General features: G+C 45.8%; 2 protein-coding genes across 2 annotated transcripts; one reads left to right on the top strand and one right to left on the bottom strand.

The window, feature by feature from the left end:
* Positions 1 to 7: 7 nt before the first annotated feature.
* LOC129674364 (GTPase IMAP family member 5-like) lies at positions 8 to 1,255 on the top strand (the record flags this gene model as incomplete). The annotated part of the gene is made up of 1 exon (XM_055604334.1): positions 8 to 1,255. A coding segment is annotated over one exon (534 nt), but the record flags the coding sequence as incomplete, so codon positions are not given.
* Positions 1,256 to 8,885: 7,630 nt separating this feature from the next.
* Positions 8,886 to 12,214, bottom strand: Gimap5 (GTPase, IMAP family member 5). The gene is made up of 3 exons (XM_055604335.1): positions 12,156 to 12,214; positions 11,116 to 11,150; positions 8,886 to 10,582 (listed from the first exon to the last, which is right to left on the bottom strand). The coding sequence occupies exons 1-3, from the start codon at positions 12,212 to 12,214 to the stop codon at positions 9,735 to 9,737; spliced, it is 942 nt and encodes a 313-aa protein (XP_055460310.1). The 3' UTR covers positions 8,886 to 9,734.
* Between the last annotated feature and the right edge of the window lie 6,785 nt (positions 12,215 to 18,999).

Consider the following 18,999-nt stretch of genomic DNA (forward strand, 5'->3'; position numbering starts at 1 on the left):
CGTGAGGAGGGTGAAGGAGGTCTTTGGGGCAGGGGTCATGAGGCACATGATTGTCCTCTTCACCCATAAGGAAGACCTGGTAGATGAGAGCTTGGATGAGTTTGTGAGCCACACTGACAACCACAGCCTGCGCAGCCTGGTGCAGGAGTGTGGGAGGAGGTACTGTGCCTTCAACAACAGGGCCACTGGGGCTGAGCAGCAGGGGCAGCTGGCAGAGCTCATGGCCCTAGTGCAGAGGGTAGAACAGGAATGTGAGGGTGCCTTCCACAGCAATGACCTCTTCCTTTATGCCCGGGTGTTCCTCAGTGATGGCTACAGTGAGCAGCAGGACCCGTATAGGTGCTACCTGGCCAAGGTGAGGCAGGAGCTGGAGAAGCAGAAGCGGATTCTGAAGGAGCAGGAGGGCATCTGGATAGCTAAAATGCTTTACAAAGTCAAGACCTGCCTGTGCTCCCACCTTGCAGTATCTTCCTTCATTATTATGTTTGGTTTGACTTTCATCTTCATTCTAATTGCCGTGTATATTACCCATTGGAACTGAGTCTTTTCAGGTGCTTTCGGCCATCACCCCACCACCCCAAAGTCTTATCAGAGCACCTCAGCAGGGTGTTAAACCCTGTGCTTTCAGATGACTATTTCAGTGCCCTGAGATCTGGTTACCACCCTGCCATGGACACTGTTATGAATGTTGAACCATCTGCTGTACCCATGTGTGGTAAAGAAGGCTCCAGAGTTATCCCTGATTGGAGAAAAAAGTTGCCTACACCTGGACAGGGCAGAAGTGAGGGTTTGAGCTAAGGTTCTCAGGCTTTGGAGATAGAAGGGTCAGCGGGGAGAGGAAGTAGAATAGAAAGGAGGAAGCAGAGCCACCTTGGGGTATCATGGACAGAAGCACAAGGACGGAGGAAAGTTGCCCAGATGGGGAGCACAAGCAAGTGTTTATGAAATTGTGGAAGTACCCAGGGTAGAAATTATTAGAGCGATTCGCACAGAGGCTGGGAGGGTAAGGAGAGTTTAGGGATTAATATCTCCCAGGCTCAGGTAAAATAAATCTATCTAAAATCTATCAGGTGGGGCTGGGAAGATGGCTCAGTGGTTAAGAGCACTGGCTGCTTTTCTAGAGGACCTGGGTTCAATCCCCAGCACCCACACAGCAGCTCACAACTGCCTGTAATGCCAGCTTCAGGGCTTCTGACACCCTCACACCAGAGGGCACCAACAAACACAAAATAAAGATAATATATATATTAAAGTCTATTAGGTGTCTGTGTCCTTTATTGATTTGAGAGCAGGTTAAATGAAACCACTGCAATAATTATAGGTTTTAATAATAAATATTATTATCCCACTTGCATTTACTACAACAAAACACCATTAGGTAGATAAAGTCTGAAAGAAAAATGTATTTCTCTTTGTTCAAGTTGTAGGGTAAATGATGTCCAGTAGCTGCCATCACAACAGGTGGGGTCTTGCAGGAAGGAAGGTGCGTGGACTGTGTGGCAGTGGCTGTGCCTCACCTCGTGCTTCCAACAGATGTGATGTCAGGAGGAGAAGCACACAAAGCTGAGAGCAGAATCTTACTTTAGTCATATGCACACCCTGTCCTCACTGTAGCTCCAAGTCAGACTCCATCGTCTCTCCATCCCTATGAAAGGACTTATGCATGAAGCAGAGGACTCTGAAGGTTTAGAAGAGAATGGGGTCAAGGGTCAGGATGTGAGTGGGGAACTGAGTGAGGAGGTCACAGGAGCAGGGTGGGTCTCAGCCCAGGAAAAGCAGGGTCAGCAGTCAAGAAGCAGAGGAAACAGAAAGTCTAAGATAGAGATACAAAGGCCAGAGGGTGGTTTTCTTGGGCTTGGATGATTGTGTACTTGACACCCTTGGCTCTCAACAATATATGCAGGCAAAAGCCACTGTGATCAAAAGGCCATGCATTCATACAACTTGATGATCACTGAATTTTTAATTACTTGTAATTTTCATGTGTGAAGTTACAGCATTTTTCTCCTGAATTCTTCAGCCATTAAAAACAAACAAACAAACAAACAAACAAAAAGTGAAGCTGGTTGGAGAACGGGAGCAGGAGTTAAGATCGCATACTGCTCCTCTAGAGAACAGGAGTTTGAATCCCAGCACTTACACCTGGTGGCTCACAGCAGCCTGTGATCCCAGCTCTGGGTGGTCCCATGCACTCTTTTGGCTCCACAGGCACCGCACTCTCATGGGCACACCCCATACAAACACACAATATACACACAAAGGAACATGAAATGATTATTATTTTTTAATGTGAAAGTCAGGTTGGGGAGAGGGTTTAGGGGGTAAAGCCAAACAAGTGTCCACATAATATCCAAGCTCAGAACTAGAGAGGAAGGGACACAGGTGCATCCCAGGGTCTCTCTGGCCATCCAGTCCAGTGGAAAAGGTGAGCTCCAGGCAGAGTGAGAGAAATACCTTAGAAGAAAGTTGTCCAAGAAAGTGAAACAGAGAAAGAAATTAAAGAAAACACCAGAAGATGAAAGGATTGATCATACTCAGGGGTTGGAACAATTAATGTTGTGAAAATGTCAATAAGTTCCAAACCAACCTATGAATTCAATATAATATTTGCCAAAAGGTCAGTGACATTCTTCAATGAAATTTTAAAAATTTGGTTTTTCGAGACACGATACCTCTGTGTAGCCCTAACTGTACTGTACTCACATTGTAGACCAGGTTGGCCTTAAACTCACAGATTTGCCTGCCTCTGACTCCTGAGTGCTGAGACTTAAGGCATCTGCCACCATGCCCAGCTAGAAAGAAAAACAAAACAAACAAACAAACAAAAACCTTAATATTCTTCTGAACATATAAAAGATCCCAGATAGTTAGAGTAACCCTTAGCAAAACAACAGTGCTGAGGGTATCACCAACCTGATTTAAAATTATATTACATTTATTACCAGCCATAGTAATGACATCAAAAACAACAACAACAAAATACAAATTTGAAACTGGCACAAAACCAGACACAGAGATGAATGGAATAGAATAGAGGAACCAGAAACTAACCCACACAAGTATAGCCATGTGTCTTTTGACAAAGGTGGAAGAAAATATACTAGAGAAAAGAAGACATCATCTTCAACAAATGATCCTGGAAAAACTGGATATACCTATGTAAAAAGAAGAGGAAGGAGGAGAAGAAGGAGGAGGAGGAGGAGAGAAGAAGAAGAAGAAGAAGAAGAAGAAGAAGAAGAAGAAGAAGAAGAAGAAGAAGAAGAAGAAAAAGAAGAAGAAGCTGCTATACTCTTGCCTGTCAATCTGTTGAAAACCAATTTCAACTCTATCTCCTTGATGTAAGGCCTGAAATTGTTGAAGGAAAAAGCAAAGCAAAGGCTTCAAGATTCAGGTAAGAAGCTTCCTAAAGGCCTGGTTATGCTTTAAGTGATGTCAGAAATTAACAGATGGAGTTCCATGGCGTTCAGAAGCATCTGTACAGCTAAGAAACAACTCACTGAGTGGAGACCACATGCAAAGTGCAGAAAAACCCTACTAGCTAGTCATTTGCTATAGGATTTATACTATATATAGAAAACAGGGGTGCAAAAGAAAGAAATAAAACAACCCAGCTGATAAATGAGCTAACACACAAATATTTCTCAAAAGATAAACTACAAATGACCAATATGAAAATGTCTGTATCACGTTTCAAGAAATGCAAATTAAAACTGTCCTGGGGGACTGGAAAGATGGCTCAGCAGGGAAGACGGTATGTTTCAGAGGACAGGAGTTTGTTTCCCAGCACCCACGTCAGGCAGCTCTTCACAGCCTGGAACTGCAGCTCCGAGGGTCTGATAGCCGCTTCTGCAGAGGATGCAGATGAAAGGGCAGACTTACACACTGCTGGTGAAAACTAGTCCAGCTAAGAGGGAGTTAGCATGAACTGAAAACATGCAGCCCATGTAACTGAGCTATATCATGTACATGATAAGGTGTATGCATTCATAACTCCAGGTCAACACCACAGAGACACCCACCTGTCAGTGTTTATTGCTGCACAGTAAACAACAGCTCAAATATGGAAAAACCTAGGGGTTGCAAAATGGGGGAATAGATAAATGAAGTGTCACACACACACACACACACACAAATATAATGGAGCCTTTTTACATTTGTTTTATTTTATTGAGAATTTTAAGCATGGCTACTGGTTACATCATTTTTAAATTTTTATTAATTACAGTTTATTAACTTTGTATCCCCCCTGTAGCTCCCTCCCTTCTCCCCTCCCCATTCCCACCCTCCCTCCCTCTACTCCACCCATGCCCCTCCCCAAGTCCACTGATAGGGGAGGTCTTTCTCTCCTTCCTTCTGATCCTAGTCTATCAGGTCTCCTCAGGAGTGGCTGCATCGTCTTCCTCCGTGGCCTGGTCAGGCTACTTCCCCATCAGGGAGAAGTGATCAAAGAGCAGGCCAGTCAGTCCATGTCAATGACAGTCCCTGTCCCCAATACTATGGAACCAACTTGGACACTGAACTTCCATGGGCTACTACTGTGCAGGGGTTCTAAGTTATGTCCATGAATGGTCCTTGGTTGGAGTATCAGTCTCAGACAAGATCACTGTGCCCAGATTTTTGGATTCTGTTGCTCTCCTTGTGAAGCTCCTGTCATCTCCAGCTCTTACTATCTCTCCCTTCTTTTATAAGATTCTCTATACACTGCCCAAAGTTTGGCTATAATTCTCAGCATCTGCCTTGATACCCTGTAGGATAGAACCTTCAGAGGCCCTCTGTGATAGGCTCCTGTCCTGTTTCCTGTTTTCTCCCTCTTCTGATGTCCATCCTCTTTGCCTTTCTGAATGAGGATTGAGCTCCTTGGCCAGAGTTCTCCTTCCTGATTAGTTTCTTTAGGTGTACATGCTTTAGTGTGCTCATCCTATATCATATGTCTAGTATCCACTTATGAGTGAGTATATACCCTGTGTGTCTTTCTGCTTCTGGGATACCTCATTCAGGATGATCTTTTCAGTTCCCACCATCTGCCTGCAAATTTCATGATTTCCTTGTTTTTTATTGTGAGTAATATTGCATTGTATAGATGAACCACAATTTCGGCATCCATTCCTCTTTCGATTTTGATGTTGGCTGGTAGTGTGTTTGTGTGCTTGGCTACTTTTTGTTTTGCTCTAGTGAGGTTAATTATTTCCTGTGTTTTCTTGAAAGTAGTTAGTTATCTTGGGTTGTATTTTTCCTTCTAGTATTTCTGTAACCCTGGATTTGTGTGTAGGTATTGTTAAAATTTGTTTTTGTCATTGAATATCTTGTTTTCTCCATCTAGGAGGACTGAGAGTTTTGCTGGGCATAGTAGCCTGGGCTGACATCTGTGTTCTCTTAGGGTCTGCACGATATCTGTCCAGGTCCTTCTGGCTTTCATAGTCTCTGTCTAGAAGTCAGGTGTGATTCTGATAGGTTTGCCATTTTTCCCTTGGAGCTTTTAGTATTTTTCCTTTGTTTTGTATATTTACTACTTTGATTATTATGTGGCGGGAGGATTTTCTTTTCTGGTCTAATTTATTAGGTGTTCTGTGGGCCTCTTGTTTGCTTATAGGCCTCTCCTTTAAGTTGTGGAAATTTTCTTCTCTGATTTTATTGAATATATTTTTTGAATCTTGGAGACAGGAATCTTCTTTTTCCTTTATTCCTATTATTCTTAGGTTTTTTTCTTTTAATGTTGCATTGGATTTCTTGAATGGTTTGTGTCAGGAATTTTTTAGATTCATTATTTTCTTTGGTGGTTAGATCGATTTCTTCCATTGTATCTTCCACACCTGAGATTCTTTCTTCCATCTCTTGTAGTCTGTTGGTTATGCTTACCTCTGTAGTTCCTAAGTTCTCTCTCTCTATGATATCCTCCATTTGTGTTTTCTTTAATTTTTCCAATTCTATCTTCAGATCTTGAACTTTTTTTTGTTTATTTTCTTCACCTGTCTGCCTGTAATTTCCTTCAATTCCTTCACCTACTTGTTTGAATATTCTTCTGTTTCTTGTATTTCTTTCAATGATTTAATCATTGCCTCTCTGAAAGCCACAGACTGTTTGGCTGCATCTTCCTGTATTTCTTTAGGGATGGCCATATCTGTTTGATTTTTATCTTCTCCTAACTCTTTATCCTTTTTATCTGTTTTCTCCATTACCCTCTTCATAAGCATAGATGTAAGGTCGTCTTCTTGAATTTCACTTATGTTAGGGTGTCCAGAGCTACTTGCCCCTGGATACCTGTGTTCTGAGGACGCCATACTCCTTTGCCTTTTGTTGGTTGTGCTTTTACATTGGCCTCTACCCATCTGGATGTCCCAGGTGTTGTTTGTTAATTTCTGGTGCCTGCTGGGGTCCTGGGGTGGGAGAATCCCCTTGGCAAGGTGCTGAAGGAGATCTCCTCAGCTTTTTGGATATGGTCAGCTGAAAGGTGGTTCTTCTCATGAATTGTCACAGTTCACCTCAGGCATATGGACCTGTGTGATAACTGTGGTGTTCAGGAAGGCTCTCCTCTCATCAGGAGAAGTCGTGAAGACAGCTGCTCTGCTACTGGGTTTCTTGCTCTGAATTTAGTGAGGTGTTGATGCTGCTCTTAAGTTGTATTTGCTGGGCACAAAGAACCAGGGAGTCTCACAGTTTCTTCCGTTTAGCTAGAGATAACTGGTCGCACCTTGGAGCAGTATCTGAGGGCTGTTCCAATGGCTCTCAGGCTTTTGTAGGTCTGAGTTTGGAGCTGTGTGTTCCAGTGCCCTAGGCTTAATCAATAGCAGGTAAGCAAGGCACTCATGCCTGCAGTAGAAGGCCAGAGCCTAGAGCCTACATGAACTCATAAACTCTTCTGGAGCTGGGTGTTCTGTGCATTGGAACTGATGTTTTCCCAGCTGTGGGGATTCATTCCGACAGGGACACCCAGACTGTAGTGTTATGGGGACAGCAGTTCTGTCTGGGATGGTAAGAAGAACATGCAGGCATAGGCATGTGGCTCTGGCTTGCTGGCGATTGGGCACCTGGGTGTCTATAGAAACCCTGGAACTTTTCCAGAGAACTTTTTTGGGGAGGGAGCATGCAGGCTGAGTGCTCTGAGGTCAGACCTGCTGTTCCCCTCACAGTGGGTTTCCACCCAACAGAGAAACTCAGTCTCTGGTGTCCTGGGGACACAGTTTTATCTGAGGCATTTAGTCAGGCACACAGGCAAGATTCTGTGATGGTGCCCGTGTGCCCCTTTCTGGGCTGGCTGCCTGACCCTGGGTGTTTTCCAGGGATTGTCTGGGAGACCTAAGGTGGGTCCCAATCATTTCTTACACCATGCGATTTTCTCTGGAAATCCCAGTCTCTAATGGGATGTTGTGGAGCCCACAGTTCAGTCTGAGACAGTGATCAGAGCATGCTGGTGAGTGGCTCTGGGCTGGGGAACAAGCACCTGGTGGAACCAGGACCTCTTCAGATGTTTAGCTGGGTGACCTGAAGCTGATTGAGTCCCACACTGTGGGGTTCCACTCACCTAGTAAACACAATCACTGGTGTTTTAGGACCCAAAGTTCTGTCTGCTGGTCACTGTGCAGATTCTGCTGGTCAGGATTCTGCTGGTCAGAAAGAGTGTCCTTCTGGCACCGCCATCTAGGATTCCCCCCAGGTACATCATTTTTACCCCCTTCAATTCTTCCCATGCCTCCCCTATTCCCTCTCAACCTCATGCCCTCTTATTCTCTAATTATTCTACATATATGCCCACAGGTACACATATGTACACATAAATGCTGAGTTCATACAGGTGAGCTCATAGATATGTGTGTTTAGGGATGACTATGTGGGACTGTATAGTCTATTGCAGAGTTCATCCTGGGAGGAGGCTGACTCTCTCTTCTCTCTCTCCCTGTCATTGCAACATGATCACCTAAACAAGACCTGCACAGGGACAACACCTGTGGACATCACAATAGCAATTTATTTAGGGATGAAGCACAATGAAATAATGTCATTTTCAGGCAATAGATAAATCTGGAGTTAATTATATTAAACAACTTAAGTCAGCTTCTGACAAATATTATATAACTTCTTTCTTCTGGATTCTAGATTTTATATAAATAAATAAAAATCATGTTTGTATATATGTAATGGAAGTTTTGTTTACTTTGAAAACTCAGTTATGTTATGTAAATCTGTCTTGTCTTAATCCCAAGTGTGGGATTTTAGTTTGGTCTTTAGTTTGTGCACAGCTGATAATTGCCTCCTGTGGGGTGTGGTCTTGGCTAGCTGGTAATGGCCTGCCTCCTGGAGCACAGAGAGTGGCGTGGTCTAGGACTCTGAGGGATATAAATCATAGCACCCTGAGAGAGAAGTGCAGCAGTTTAGAGAGACCAGAAGCAGTAGTTGTGGTGGCCTGGAGAGAGACAGGGGGAAACAGTTCAATGCAGTGGCTTCAAGGAAACTGCTTGCTGCATTTGCTGTTGACAGAGGCCCTAAAAGCCAGAAAAAATAAAGGGGTCTGTGCACCCTCTCCCCACTAACCTTCTGTCTCCTACATAGGGGTGGGGGTTGGAAGGGAGAGGTTTCAAGAAAATAAAGTTTTAAGTCAAGCACAAAATAGATAAAATGTGGAAGGAGAAGTGAAACTGTCTAGAAGAACAGAGGGGCTCTTGAGAGGGAAAAGATAGGTAGAGAATGTGGGGAACATGCTGAAAGTGCCGTGAATTTGCATGAAAAATTCTTTCCAAAGCCAGTGCTATGTACAATAAATTCACACAAACTTCAAATGATATTTTTAAATTTTGACAGAAATAAATGCAACATGAAGACTATTCAGATGCTTTCAAATGTGTAAAGAGACTTGAAATTCAAATCACTTACACAGTGGGGAAAGTTATAGACCAACTTGTGCGACAATACCAAAACTGGGTGAGCTTTAGGGCTGGGTAGTAGGGGAGCTCAGTTTCCTCCATCTCATCAGACAACACTCACAGCAAGAAGGGAGAGACTGTCTCTGTGGGTCTCCCTGGGAAAGGAGACACCTGTAGTTCCTCCCCCAGACACTTTGACTGACTGCTCCTTGGTTAGCATGGGCCTGCAGGCTCTTTTCTGAAGCCATAGTTCATAAATGAATGGTTAAGTATTTAGACCAGACATCCTTGGAGCTGAGGATAGAAGCCTGGACCAAACAGGAACTCAGAACAGCAATGTGTCAGACCAGGAGTATTGCTGGTCTTTCAGGGACCCCGCTTGAGGTTTAATAATAAAGACCTGAGACAGCTGTGTAGTTTAAAGCTGTTGGCTTTGTGCTGGGGCAGTCTCTAGGCTAGCCTCTAAGTGACCTGACCTCTCCTCTACTTTGTAGCTCCACAGGGCTCTCACTGCTTACTTCCCTGCCTTGCTTCTCCCTTCTGCCTTCCCTCTGCCTCTGTCTGCCTCTGTCTGCCTCTGTCTGCTTCTGTTTCTAACCCCTAGGATCCTTCTGACAGTTGTTTCTGCCTCAGCTCAGCCAGCTCTCTGTGATGCAAGAAACAGTGTTTACCCAACCAGTGGGGAGCTTGCCTTTTGGGAACTGGTGAGGTAGTGACAAGTATTTACATATCCTGCTAGCAACTAAAAACATGAGCACACACGTTTTCATAGACAGAAATCGCAGTGTTAGTGGGTCATCCCAACACAGGACAGTGGTTTTCTGGAAGCTGGTGCATAGAGCAATGAAAACTTTAGAAACTTCTCTAAAATGCAGAGCATCAAACATTGTTAACTATGAGCAGAACAACAGTAATGAGGATTAATATAGACAACACGAAGAAAGCACGAATCTCCCAGACTGGGACTTGGAGGCTGCGCTCCTGCTCCTCCAGAACTCGCTTCTGCTTCTCCAGCTCCTGCCTCACCTTGGCCAGGTAGCACTTGGAAGCTTTCTGTTGCTCTCTGCAGCCTTTTCTGAGGAGCTCCTGGGCATGGTGGAAAAGGTCATTGCTGTGGAAGGCACCCTCATGCTCCTGTTCCACCCTCTGCACCAGGGCCATGAGCTCTGCCAGCTGCCCCTGCTGCTCAGCCCCAGTGGCCCTGTTGTTGAAGGCACAGTACCTCCTCCCACACTCCTGCACCAGGCTGCGCAGGCTGTGGTTGTCAGTGTGGCTCACAAACTCATCCAAGCTCTCATCTACCAGGTCTTCCTTATGGGTGAAGAGGACAATCATGTGCCTCATGACCCCTGCCCCAAAGACCTCCTTCACCCTCCTCACGGCCATGGTGTCCTGGGCTGTGAAGCGTCCCAGCTGGGTCACCAGCAGCAGCACATGGGGTCCTGGGGCACACAGCAGGTAGCAGTCTCCAATGTCCTTGTCCATGTCTTGGTTCTGGGCCTTTGACTCAAAGATGGGGGGCGTGTCCACCACTAGGAAGCTCCTTCCCTTCCATGTACCCATCTCTGCCTGGCTGGTTCTGGTCACTGACTGGGCTCTAAGCCTGGACTCAAATGCTGGTCTACAGAGGATGCTGTTCCCTGTGGCACTTTTCCCGCAACCAGATTTGCCCACCAGCAGGATCCTCAGTGGCCATGACCCTGAGGTACAGCCATTTTTGTTTCTGCCTATGGGAGTGTAAAGAAGCTCAGGTATAAGAAAATATTAAAGAAGGAGAGTGTCAAAACTGACAGAAACTAGATGGGAACCAATTAGGCACTCCCCCTTAAGCTTTAATCACCTCACACCCACCACACAGGTTCGTGGGATAAAGTGCTCCCGATGATCAGAGGCTGAGCCTTCTTTCCCTGAGGAATTAATGATTTTTTTTAACCATTATTCCAGGACCTTCCTTCCGTGTAAGTCTGAGGTGATAGGCCAATGCAGAATGTCCAGGGCATTCTAGGGGTGGACATTCTGGTTGTCTGCTCCCTGACCTTCATCTCCTCCCTTACTCCCTGATCTTTATTTTACACATCACAGGCTCTTATAGTGAGGAAGTTGCTGTTACTTTGGAGAGGGTGACCATTGATGGACTCATATGGTCAGTTGCCTGGGGGGTGCATTTCTCTTGCCTTAGGCGCCTGGAGGATAGCTTGTCCCTTTCCTGGCACTGGGCAGTGGTTCCTGACTGTTGTAAAGAGTTCCACCCCCTTCTTACCTTTTACATCCTTCTGAAGTGTTTCCATTTTTTTCCTGAAAGGGGAAATATGTAAAGAGTGTTCATATTGGATTTGAATATAATATTCAACATCAAACAGAATACTTTGTAGAAAACAAAAGAACAAAGAAAGAACTGCTGACACCACACACATACTTATAGGTAGTTCTAAATGATTCAAAGGAGAAAGACCCAAGAAATTTGTATGTGTAATATGGTCATATAGTCAGACTCACACACTCACTTGTCTTCAGCCCACAATAACTGTTAATTAGGCTGGTTACTTATTTCCTACTCAGCACATGCCTGTTCTGGTTTCCTTGGGAACCCAGTACTAGAGACTGGGTCCCCAGCACCTCTAAGAGACAAATGAAATTATTTCTGTGTTCCATAGCAATGGTTCCTCCTGCTGTGCCCAGAGCTGAGCTCAACAGGACTTCCTCTGCCTGAAATGGGAAAGTTCGACTCAATTAGACATCACTTTCAAACAGGGTGCAAGTCTACAAACTAACTTTACCTTCATTGCTTGCTGTTGTAGGCGTGTACCACTTTGCTTGGACCTAAGCTTTTCTTTGTCTGAAACGTGCTCTACACCAGGTTGTCCTTGAACTCGGATCTGCTTGCCTCTGTCTCCTGGATTAGAGGCATGATTGTATTCCAGCAGAATCATACAGACCTAGAAGGTCTTTGGACGTGCTCTCTTGCCAGAACAGCCATGTTCTGAGTTAACATTCTTTAATAGGAGTCTGTTGCGGGACTGGGGTGGAGGGTGGTGGGCTGCACCAGTGAGCAGAGAGAAAGGCTGTAGAGTCAGTGCGCTGTGCTCCTGAGGTCTTCGATTCCCTGTTGCTGCCTCAGTCCTGGATGGGAAACACCTTGAGGCCATCTCCTTTCCAGGGCCCTTCCTTCCCTTCTTCCATGTCCTCACAAGCCTTTTTGTTGAGCCTTGTCTTGCTCTACTCTACTGACCACCAGTACTAGTTAAGAGATCCACTGGGAATGACTTCCTGGATTCCTTACTGGGGAGTACCTGCACTGACCTTGCTATGGCAATACAGGCCCCAGCTAGGTCAACGCTTTGAGTGTTTCCTGGTACCATGTTCTAATAGTAAGGCCAGAGTTCTCCAAAGGATCAGAACTTATAGAACACACACACGCAAGGGTATTCGTTAAAATGGCTTACACACTGTGGTCCAGCTAGTCCAAATATGGTCATCTACCAGCAGAAGATCCAAGAACCCAGAATGTGTTCACTCAGTCCACAAGACTGGATGTGTCCATTGGTCTTCAGTACACACTTGAATCCCGAGGAGGTAGGATCTGCTACCAGTGAAGAAATGGACTTGCCAGTGAGAGTGAGAGGAAGCAGGCATAAAGAGCAAGCTTGCTTCTTCCACGTCCTTTGTACTGCCTGACAGAAGAAGGTGCAGCCCAGATCAAAGGTGGACCTTCTCCTCTCAGAGATCCAGATTAGACATGGGTCTTCTCCCTTCAAAAGATTTAATTAAGAACAAATCCCTCATATGTGTGCCCAGAAATTTGAATTTTAGTTAATTCCAGGTGCAGGCAATTTGATATGTATTCAAGTTGACAACCAAGAATGTCCAACACAGGCCTCAGGATGAATGTCTAATTACAGAATCTCAGCATCTTTGGTGTGCCAATCAAAAACACTTTTTGCAATAAATGAATACCCTAGATGTTTTCTAGCTCCTCCACATATGAAACCAACCAGAGGAGGCTGGAGAGATGGCTCAGTGGTTAAGAGCACTGTCTGCTCTTTCAGAGAGAGGTCCTGAGTTCAATTCTCAGCAACCACATGGTGCATTACAAACATCTATACTGTGAACTGATGATACCCACTTCTGGTGTGCACTCATATAAATAAACAAATAAATAAATAAATAAATCTTGTTTAAAAAAAAAAGCCAAGCTCACACACAGGAAGGAAGGAAGGAAGGAAGGAAGGAAGGAAGGAAGGAAGGAAAGAAGGAAAGAAGGGAAAAAGAAAGAAAGACGCCAACCCGGGGCCACCTTGGCAAGAAACAGAAGTAAATAAACAAACTTCGGGTCTTGTAATTTCAATAGAGGATGCCAGAACCCAGCATTTATCCAGTAACTGCCAGCCTCCAGACTCATTCAATGATCCAAACTTCTGTCCCTCCATATGAGCCTGTTCTTTAAACTAATCCCTGAATACACTATCGTTTCCTTTTGCCTGAAGAGCTGAAGACCATCAGAACCAAAGCTCAGCTGAAGCAGAGATGCAGAAAACCAAACTAGACCCTCTGCTTTCCTTTGCTCTCCTTGCAAGTAAGAAAGAATAAGGAAGGCTTGAAGAAATGTCTGGGCAATGCAGCAAGTCCTGAATAGGCCTGATAGGCTAGGGTCAAAGGGAAGGGGAGGAGGACCTCCCCTATCAGTGGACTAGGGCAATAAGCATAGGAGAAAAGGAATGGTGGGACTGGGAGGGGACAAGGGAGGGAGCTACAAATAAATTGTAATAAATAAAAATTAAAAAAGAAGATATGGAAAAGTGTCTGGGGAGTAAACGGGGACACCAATGTCTTGTAGTTGTCAGCTTTGCAGTGCTCATCATTTTAACTCAAGATACAGTGGTGGGGGCTGCCTCTGGGGCTCCTTGAATGGTAGATTCCAGCAGGGCAGAGAGGAGGTGCCCCTGAGCATCAGTGGGTAGTGGAAAGCCCAGGTCAGAGGTTGGTGAGCCAAATGCCTTAAGGTATAGAAGGGAGCGTGTGTAGCCAGCAACAGAAGGGAGTGGAGGGAGATGGTGCTGATACCCTAAGCTCAGATCTGGTGCACCGTGGAGGCCCTGAGCTGCTTTACACTCCTGTGAGGTGACCAAGGTTTTGGAGGTTGACTGAAACCATGCTGAACAACACTGCACGAAAGAGTGATGGTGACACTGCCACAGCTTCCTGGGTAGCTTCCTGGGTTGTATACCCCAGCTTAGGCTGAGGGGAGGGAGTCTTCCTCCATGCTGCTGTTGCCCCTAGGTGCTGACCAACAGGGTCTCAGGCATACTAGGCCTCGGGCCAAGCAACATGTGGCAGGTCATTCCCCCCAAAATTGAGAGCCTTAAACTGCTGCTGTCTGAGGACCCAGCCTGGGCAGATAGAGGAGTGAAAGCAAGTGTGGGAACACCAAGGCTTTTCCCATCCCCCATGTAGACATTTCTCCCTCCAAGTCTTTCTCTAGTCTGAACCCACACACCTCCAGCAAAATGACTGTCTCCTTTTCTGTTTCCCAGCTGCACCCCTTTTCATCTCTGTCCCCTTCAGAGTATCTTCTGCTGGGCCACCATCCTCTCGGGGCAGCAATATGCCCTCTCCCACCCTACCAGTTGTCAGCTCTCTCCACCTACCATCCATCCTTTCCCGCATTTCTAAGTTCCCAGCGGAAGGATTGCTGTGTGTGTCAGGCCTTGGTTGGACCTTGGAGCTAGCAAAAGTGCAAGAGCTTCCCCGTGCCTTTCTAGGAAGCCAACCCTGGCAGTGCTGCCATTGTGTAGCCCTGGAAGAGACTGGAGAGGAGGGCATGTGCAGGGCACACGTGGAAGCACTGTGGAAGGTACAGACTTGAGCTGGTCCTTTATCCTCGTCTCATTGACGAAATAACTACACCATCCTTTCCCAGGCGTTTCCCACAGCATCCTGAAGACAAATGGTCCCTGGTTAGAAAAATGTGGCCTGCTGTTATAAGGACAGAGCACTGTGCAATGGCCATGGGGTCATTTCCAGGAATAAATTCTTTATTGCTTCTAACGTCCTTCTGTTTGCTTTGACTTATCTTTTTAAAATGTGTTTCTTTTTCCCAAAGCAAAAACAAAACAAAACAGAAACAAATGCTTTATGTGACCAGATCAGCCTGAGTGGTACCCTAACAACTTTCTCCATCTTCAAAATAAAAGTCCTTTCCCTCCTATCCATGCCCTCCTGTGATATTCTCCATGAAAAAGAGTGTAATGGGAAAGAAAGAAGATTAAAACTCCAGGGAGTAGGGAGATGGGGCAGCCAGTCCAGCCAATTGGTGAGCACTGAATCAGTGAGGCTTTATTTCAGTCAATATGGTTAAGAGATGGGGAGAAGGCTTACTCTCCACATGAGGAGTGGAGTTTGCTTTCCCAGAACCACATAAAAGATGAGTGTGATTGTGTCATCTGTAATGCTAGCACTGGAGGGAGGAGGTGACAGAAAGGCAGGCAAATCCCTCAGGCTTCTCTAGAGCCCTCTAGCCAACCTAGCCAGTCAGTGGGTGCAAAAAAATCAGGTGAGACATGAACAAAAATCAGGTGGAGTGATGGAGGAAGAGATCAGATGGCCCTCTGCTCCCTGAAGTGAAGAACCCAAGGCAGGGTAGCTCTTACCCATTGATGAGGTCCTGATCCTGACTGGATGAAGCAAATGTTCCAAAGGGAGGCTGGTCAAGCAGCTAGGGTTCCCTGTGGGTGATGAGTGCTGTGTGAATTTCAATGTTCCATCTTTCTGCCTCAGGTCACTAATTTCCCAGGTCATAGAAATACTGATGCTGTATCCCAAAGACTGGCTTCCACCAGCTCCTCTCTACCTTCCAGATACACAGCACAGCCTGGCTGAACAGCCATGGGGAGATTACTTTAGAAAGCTCACCCACTCCTCTTCCTCCTTGGAAACTCCTGGCAGGAAACAGAATGTCTGAGTCCTGAGTGGGAAATTAGGTTTGTCCCTTTGAGTGAGAAGACCAAAGGCCCTCAGAGAGAATTCTCAGAACACAAGACTTTTCCTGAAGTTAATAAAATAGGTAAGTGCCTTGTCCTTCAGGTTGACACTGTTACTGGTAGATTTAAGGGTAAGCAGGACACACACACACACACACACAGACAGACACACAGACACACACACACAAGCAAGCACAGGAGCCCTGATACCTGGTGGGTGCTGGAGGATCATTCAATTCAAGGTCTACACAAACTGTGAAGCCACCTTTCTATCCTAGGCAGCCTCTCATGTTGGCTTTGAGTCTCTTCATAGAAATACACAAGCCAGGACAGGAAAACACAGCTCATTAAATCTGTCTGCCAGTGGGAGGAAGATGATGTATCAAGGAGGACAGAAAGAGTGATGTGTATGGGTTTCTCCACAAAGCCATGCTCAGAGGCAGCCAGGAGAAGAGGTTGATTATTTAAAAATAATAACCAGTTCTGCTTCCTGCCCCACCCCCACTAGCCACACCACTGAGATGCTTTTGTGCAGAACAGTACTAAGAGAACATAGAAAAGCCTAGAAGCATGGCATCCCAAGCCACCAGCTTCTCCCCTCTATGCAGGGAGACAGTATGCATCTCTCTGGCTCTGCCAATTACCTCTGCCCTACAGAGGTAGCTTCTGAGATGAAAGTGGTGGCCACAGCCCACAGCAGCTCTCCAGAGCCTGCGTGGCACACCAGCCTGTACCATGCTTGAGACAGGCTCTGGTACCCTGGCTTCTGGGGACAGTGTGGGAGAACCAGGCTTAGGTTTTTCTCACCTGGGAAGACCTTGTCCCACAGAACCCATGGAGCTAGCTAGCCAAACAATGGTAAGACTTAGCCAAAGCCACAGCAATTAATGGAACCTCCAATCCCCTCTGCCTCTGCATGCTGCCCTGCTGGGCTCAGGACTGGGAGGGGAGAGCCAGGCCTCCTCACTGAAGAGCCTTTCAGGTGCCCAAGTACTCGTGTGCTTGACTTCAGGTAATTCATTTTATTCATTTGTTTTTATTTTCTCTGTCTGAGTGTTTTGCCTCCATGTGTGGATGTGCCCTTTGCCCATGCCTGGGGCTTGCAGAAGCAGGAGAGGTTGCTGGATCCCCTGGAACTGGAGCTATGACAGTTGTAAGGCTCTCTTAACTACTGAGCCAGCCTTCCAGTCCCAAGTTCAGATGCCTTTTACAATGAAAGCCTAAGCAGAAAACTGGGGTACGAGTGACACCCCTCTCTCCCCCAGACTGCGGCTGAGTGTGGAGAACTGAGCAGTCCTGTGCACTAACACACACAAGGAACAGTTTTCAGGGAAAGCCAGGCCTGACGTCCAGAAATCTGCCATATTACAACTTCAACCTTTAAGATGATAGCGGCTATTATGTTGAGTGAGGCAGTGGCTTTGAACCAAGAGGAGAAATCTCTCCTTTTAGATGCAAACCCTGTTCTAGTCTCTTATTTTCGCCAATTAACAAAAATCAGCTCTAACAATTTACATGAAACAATATACATGAGTGTATCACAAACACATTCACACCTGAGGCCAACTTACAAAGCCACTTGAGCGTGTCTTTTTAAACACTCCACACAGAGAAGGGAATGCTACTGAAGGTTTTGGAGCCACCCAGGCCTCACTGGATCTCCATGGAGAAGATGAGTTCAGTAGCTTCACTCCTGCAGGCTAATCTTCGTGTGTCCAGCCACAGAGAAGCTGGTGGACCTTGAGCCACACCTGTCTGTACATGAAGGAAAAGGCAGCTTGAAGGAGGCACACTGAAGCTGTCTTCAGCCCAGGCCTGGGCTGTTCTCTGGACACACAGGAGGTGGCCTCTATGTGGGCCAGGTGAATGCGTGCCTTTCCTACAGTCTGCATGTATTGACATGTATGTTCTTGTTGGACCCTGAAAGCCTCCTGTTTTATAGACACAAATATTGGCCAACACAGGTCCCTTTCTTCCTCACAGTCAAGACTCTGTGGCTGTTTAAAACTTTTTCTTGGTCAATGTTCACTGCAGAATTCTGGTTCTGGCCTTCAAAGGGAAGGTGCATCCCGTTGTCAAAGGGTCCTTAGCGGCATGAATGGAAACCAGGCGGCTGCAGCCACTGAGAAAAACCGATTTCTACAAGAGCCTGGAGCTCAAAACTGTAGGGAGGGATGGAGAAAGAGAGACGAGGGAGGAGAGAGAGAAATAAGGAGGTTGTCAAAACATTTTCATCAGTATAGTGAAAGAATTCAGAAAGTGGAAATTTGCATTTAAGTTGCTGATGGCTTGTGAACACTGCCCCCTGCTGTTTACCTCTTGAGTTTGTTGTATTGCTTTTTGCCCAGTCTGAAAATGTTAACGTTTTGGGAGTTTTGTTTATCGTGTGTTCGTGTGTGTGTGTGTGTGTGTGTGTGTGTGTGTGTGTGTGTGTGTGTCTGTGTGTGTGTGTGTGTGTGTGTTGTCCTTGCATGCACATATGGACTTCTGGTTGCCAGAAGCACCAAGATCTCCCAGTTTCTGCTACTCCATACTGGGATTGCAGGCACAGCACTCAAACTCAGATTTTTGTTTGTGTGCTGGGGATTCGAACTTAGGTTCTCATGCTTGCAGAGCAAGTGTTCTTACCCACTGAAGGCAAATATTCATCTCTCCAGCCCCAACAAGTGCTTTCTTTATGACTTCTTATTCTAGAGAGCCCTCCTTTCTCATCCACTGGTTTACAAACATGTTACCATGTCAACACAAGAATGCAAACATGAGTGCCTAAGGCAGTTTTGTTCACAGTGTCCAAATGCAGAGGAAACTCAGATACCTTTTAGTGGGTGAATGGATAAAGTTGCGACGGACGGACCCAGCCAGATCCCACCACCGCAGGAGAATCAGGGTATTTGGATATCAGGAAGGTACAGTTTCAGGGGAATGACAGTCAGAGAACACACTGGACAGTGATTCTACTGCTGTGATTTTATTGAAGTCAGGCTAATCAATTTATAGTGATTTCATGAGGAAGCACCTTAAAGTTGGCATGCTTTCCAGAACATTCAAACTTTTACCAAGGATACAAAGTTTATGTTTTAACTTGAACATGCAGCTAAGCGTAAAGCAATGCCCACAAGAAATCTCAGCCTAGAAACTTTCTGATCAACGCAAACAAAACTTCAAAA

The sequence above is a fragment of the Psammomys obesus genome, unplaced genomic scaffold (assembly GCF_907164565.1).
Source record: "Psammomys obesus unplaced genomic scaffold, mPsaObe1.curated_primary_1811, whole genome shotgun sequence".
In the NCBI taxonomy this organism is placed as follows: domain Eukaryota; kingdom Metazoa; phylum Chordata; class Mammalia; order Rodentia; family Muridae; genus Psammomys; species Psammomys obesus.

What these genes read in the sequence shown, in the direction of transcription:
- Gimap5 (XM_055604335.1), bottom strand. Translation starts at nt 12,214, where the DNA reads ATGGTACCAGGAAACACTCAAAGCGTTGACCTAGCTGGGGCCTGTATT. An exon ending in GCCTGTATTGCCATAGCAAG is followed by an intron (nt 11,151 to 12,155) that starts GTCAGTGCAGGT and finishes TTCCCCTTTCAG; the next exon opens with GAAAAAAATGGAAACACTTC. An exon ending in ACTTCAGAAGGATGTAAAAG is followed by an intron (nt 10,583 to 11,115) that starts GTAAGAAGGGGG and finishes ACACTCCCATAG; the next exon opens with GCAGAAACAAAAATGGCTGT.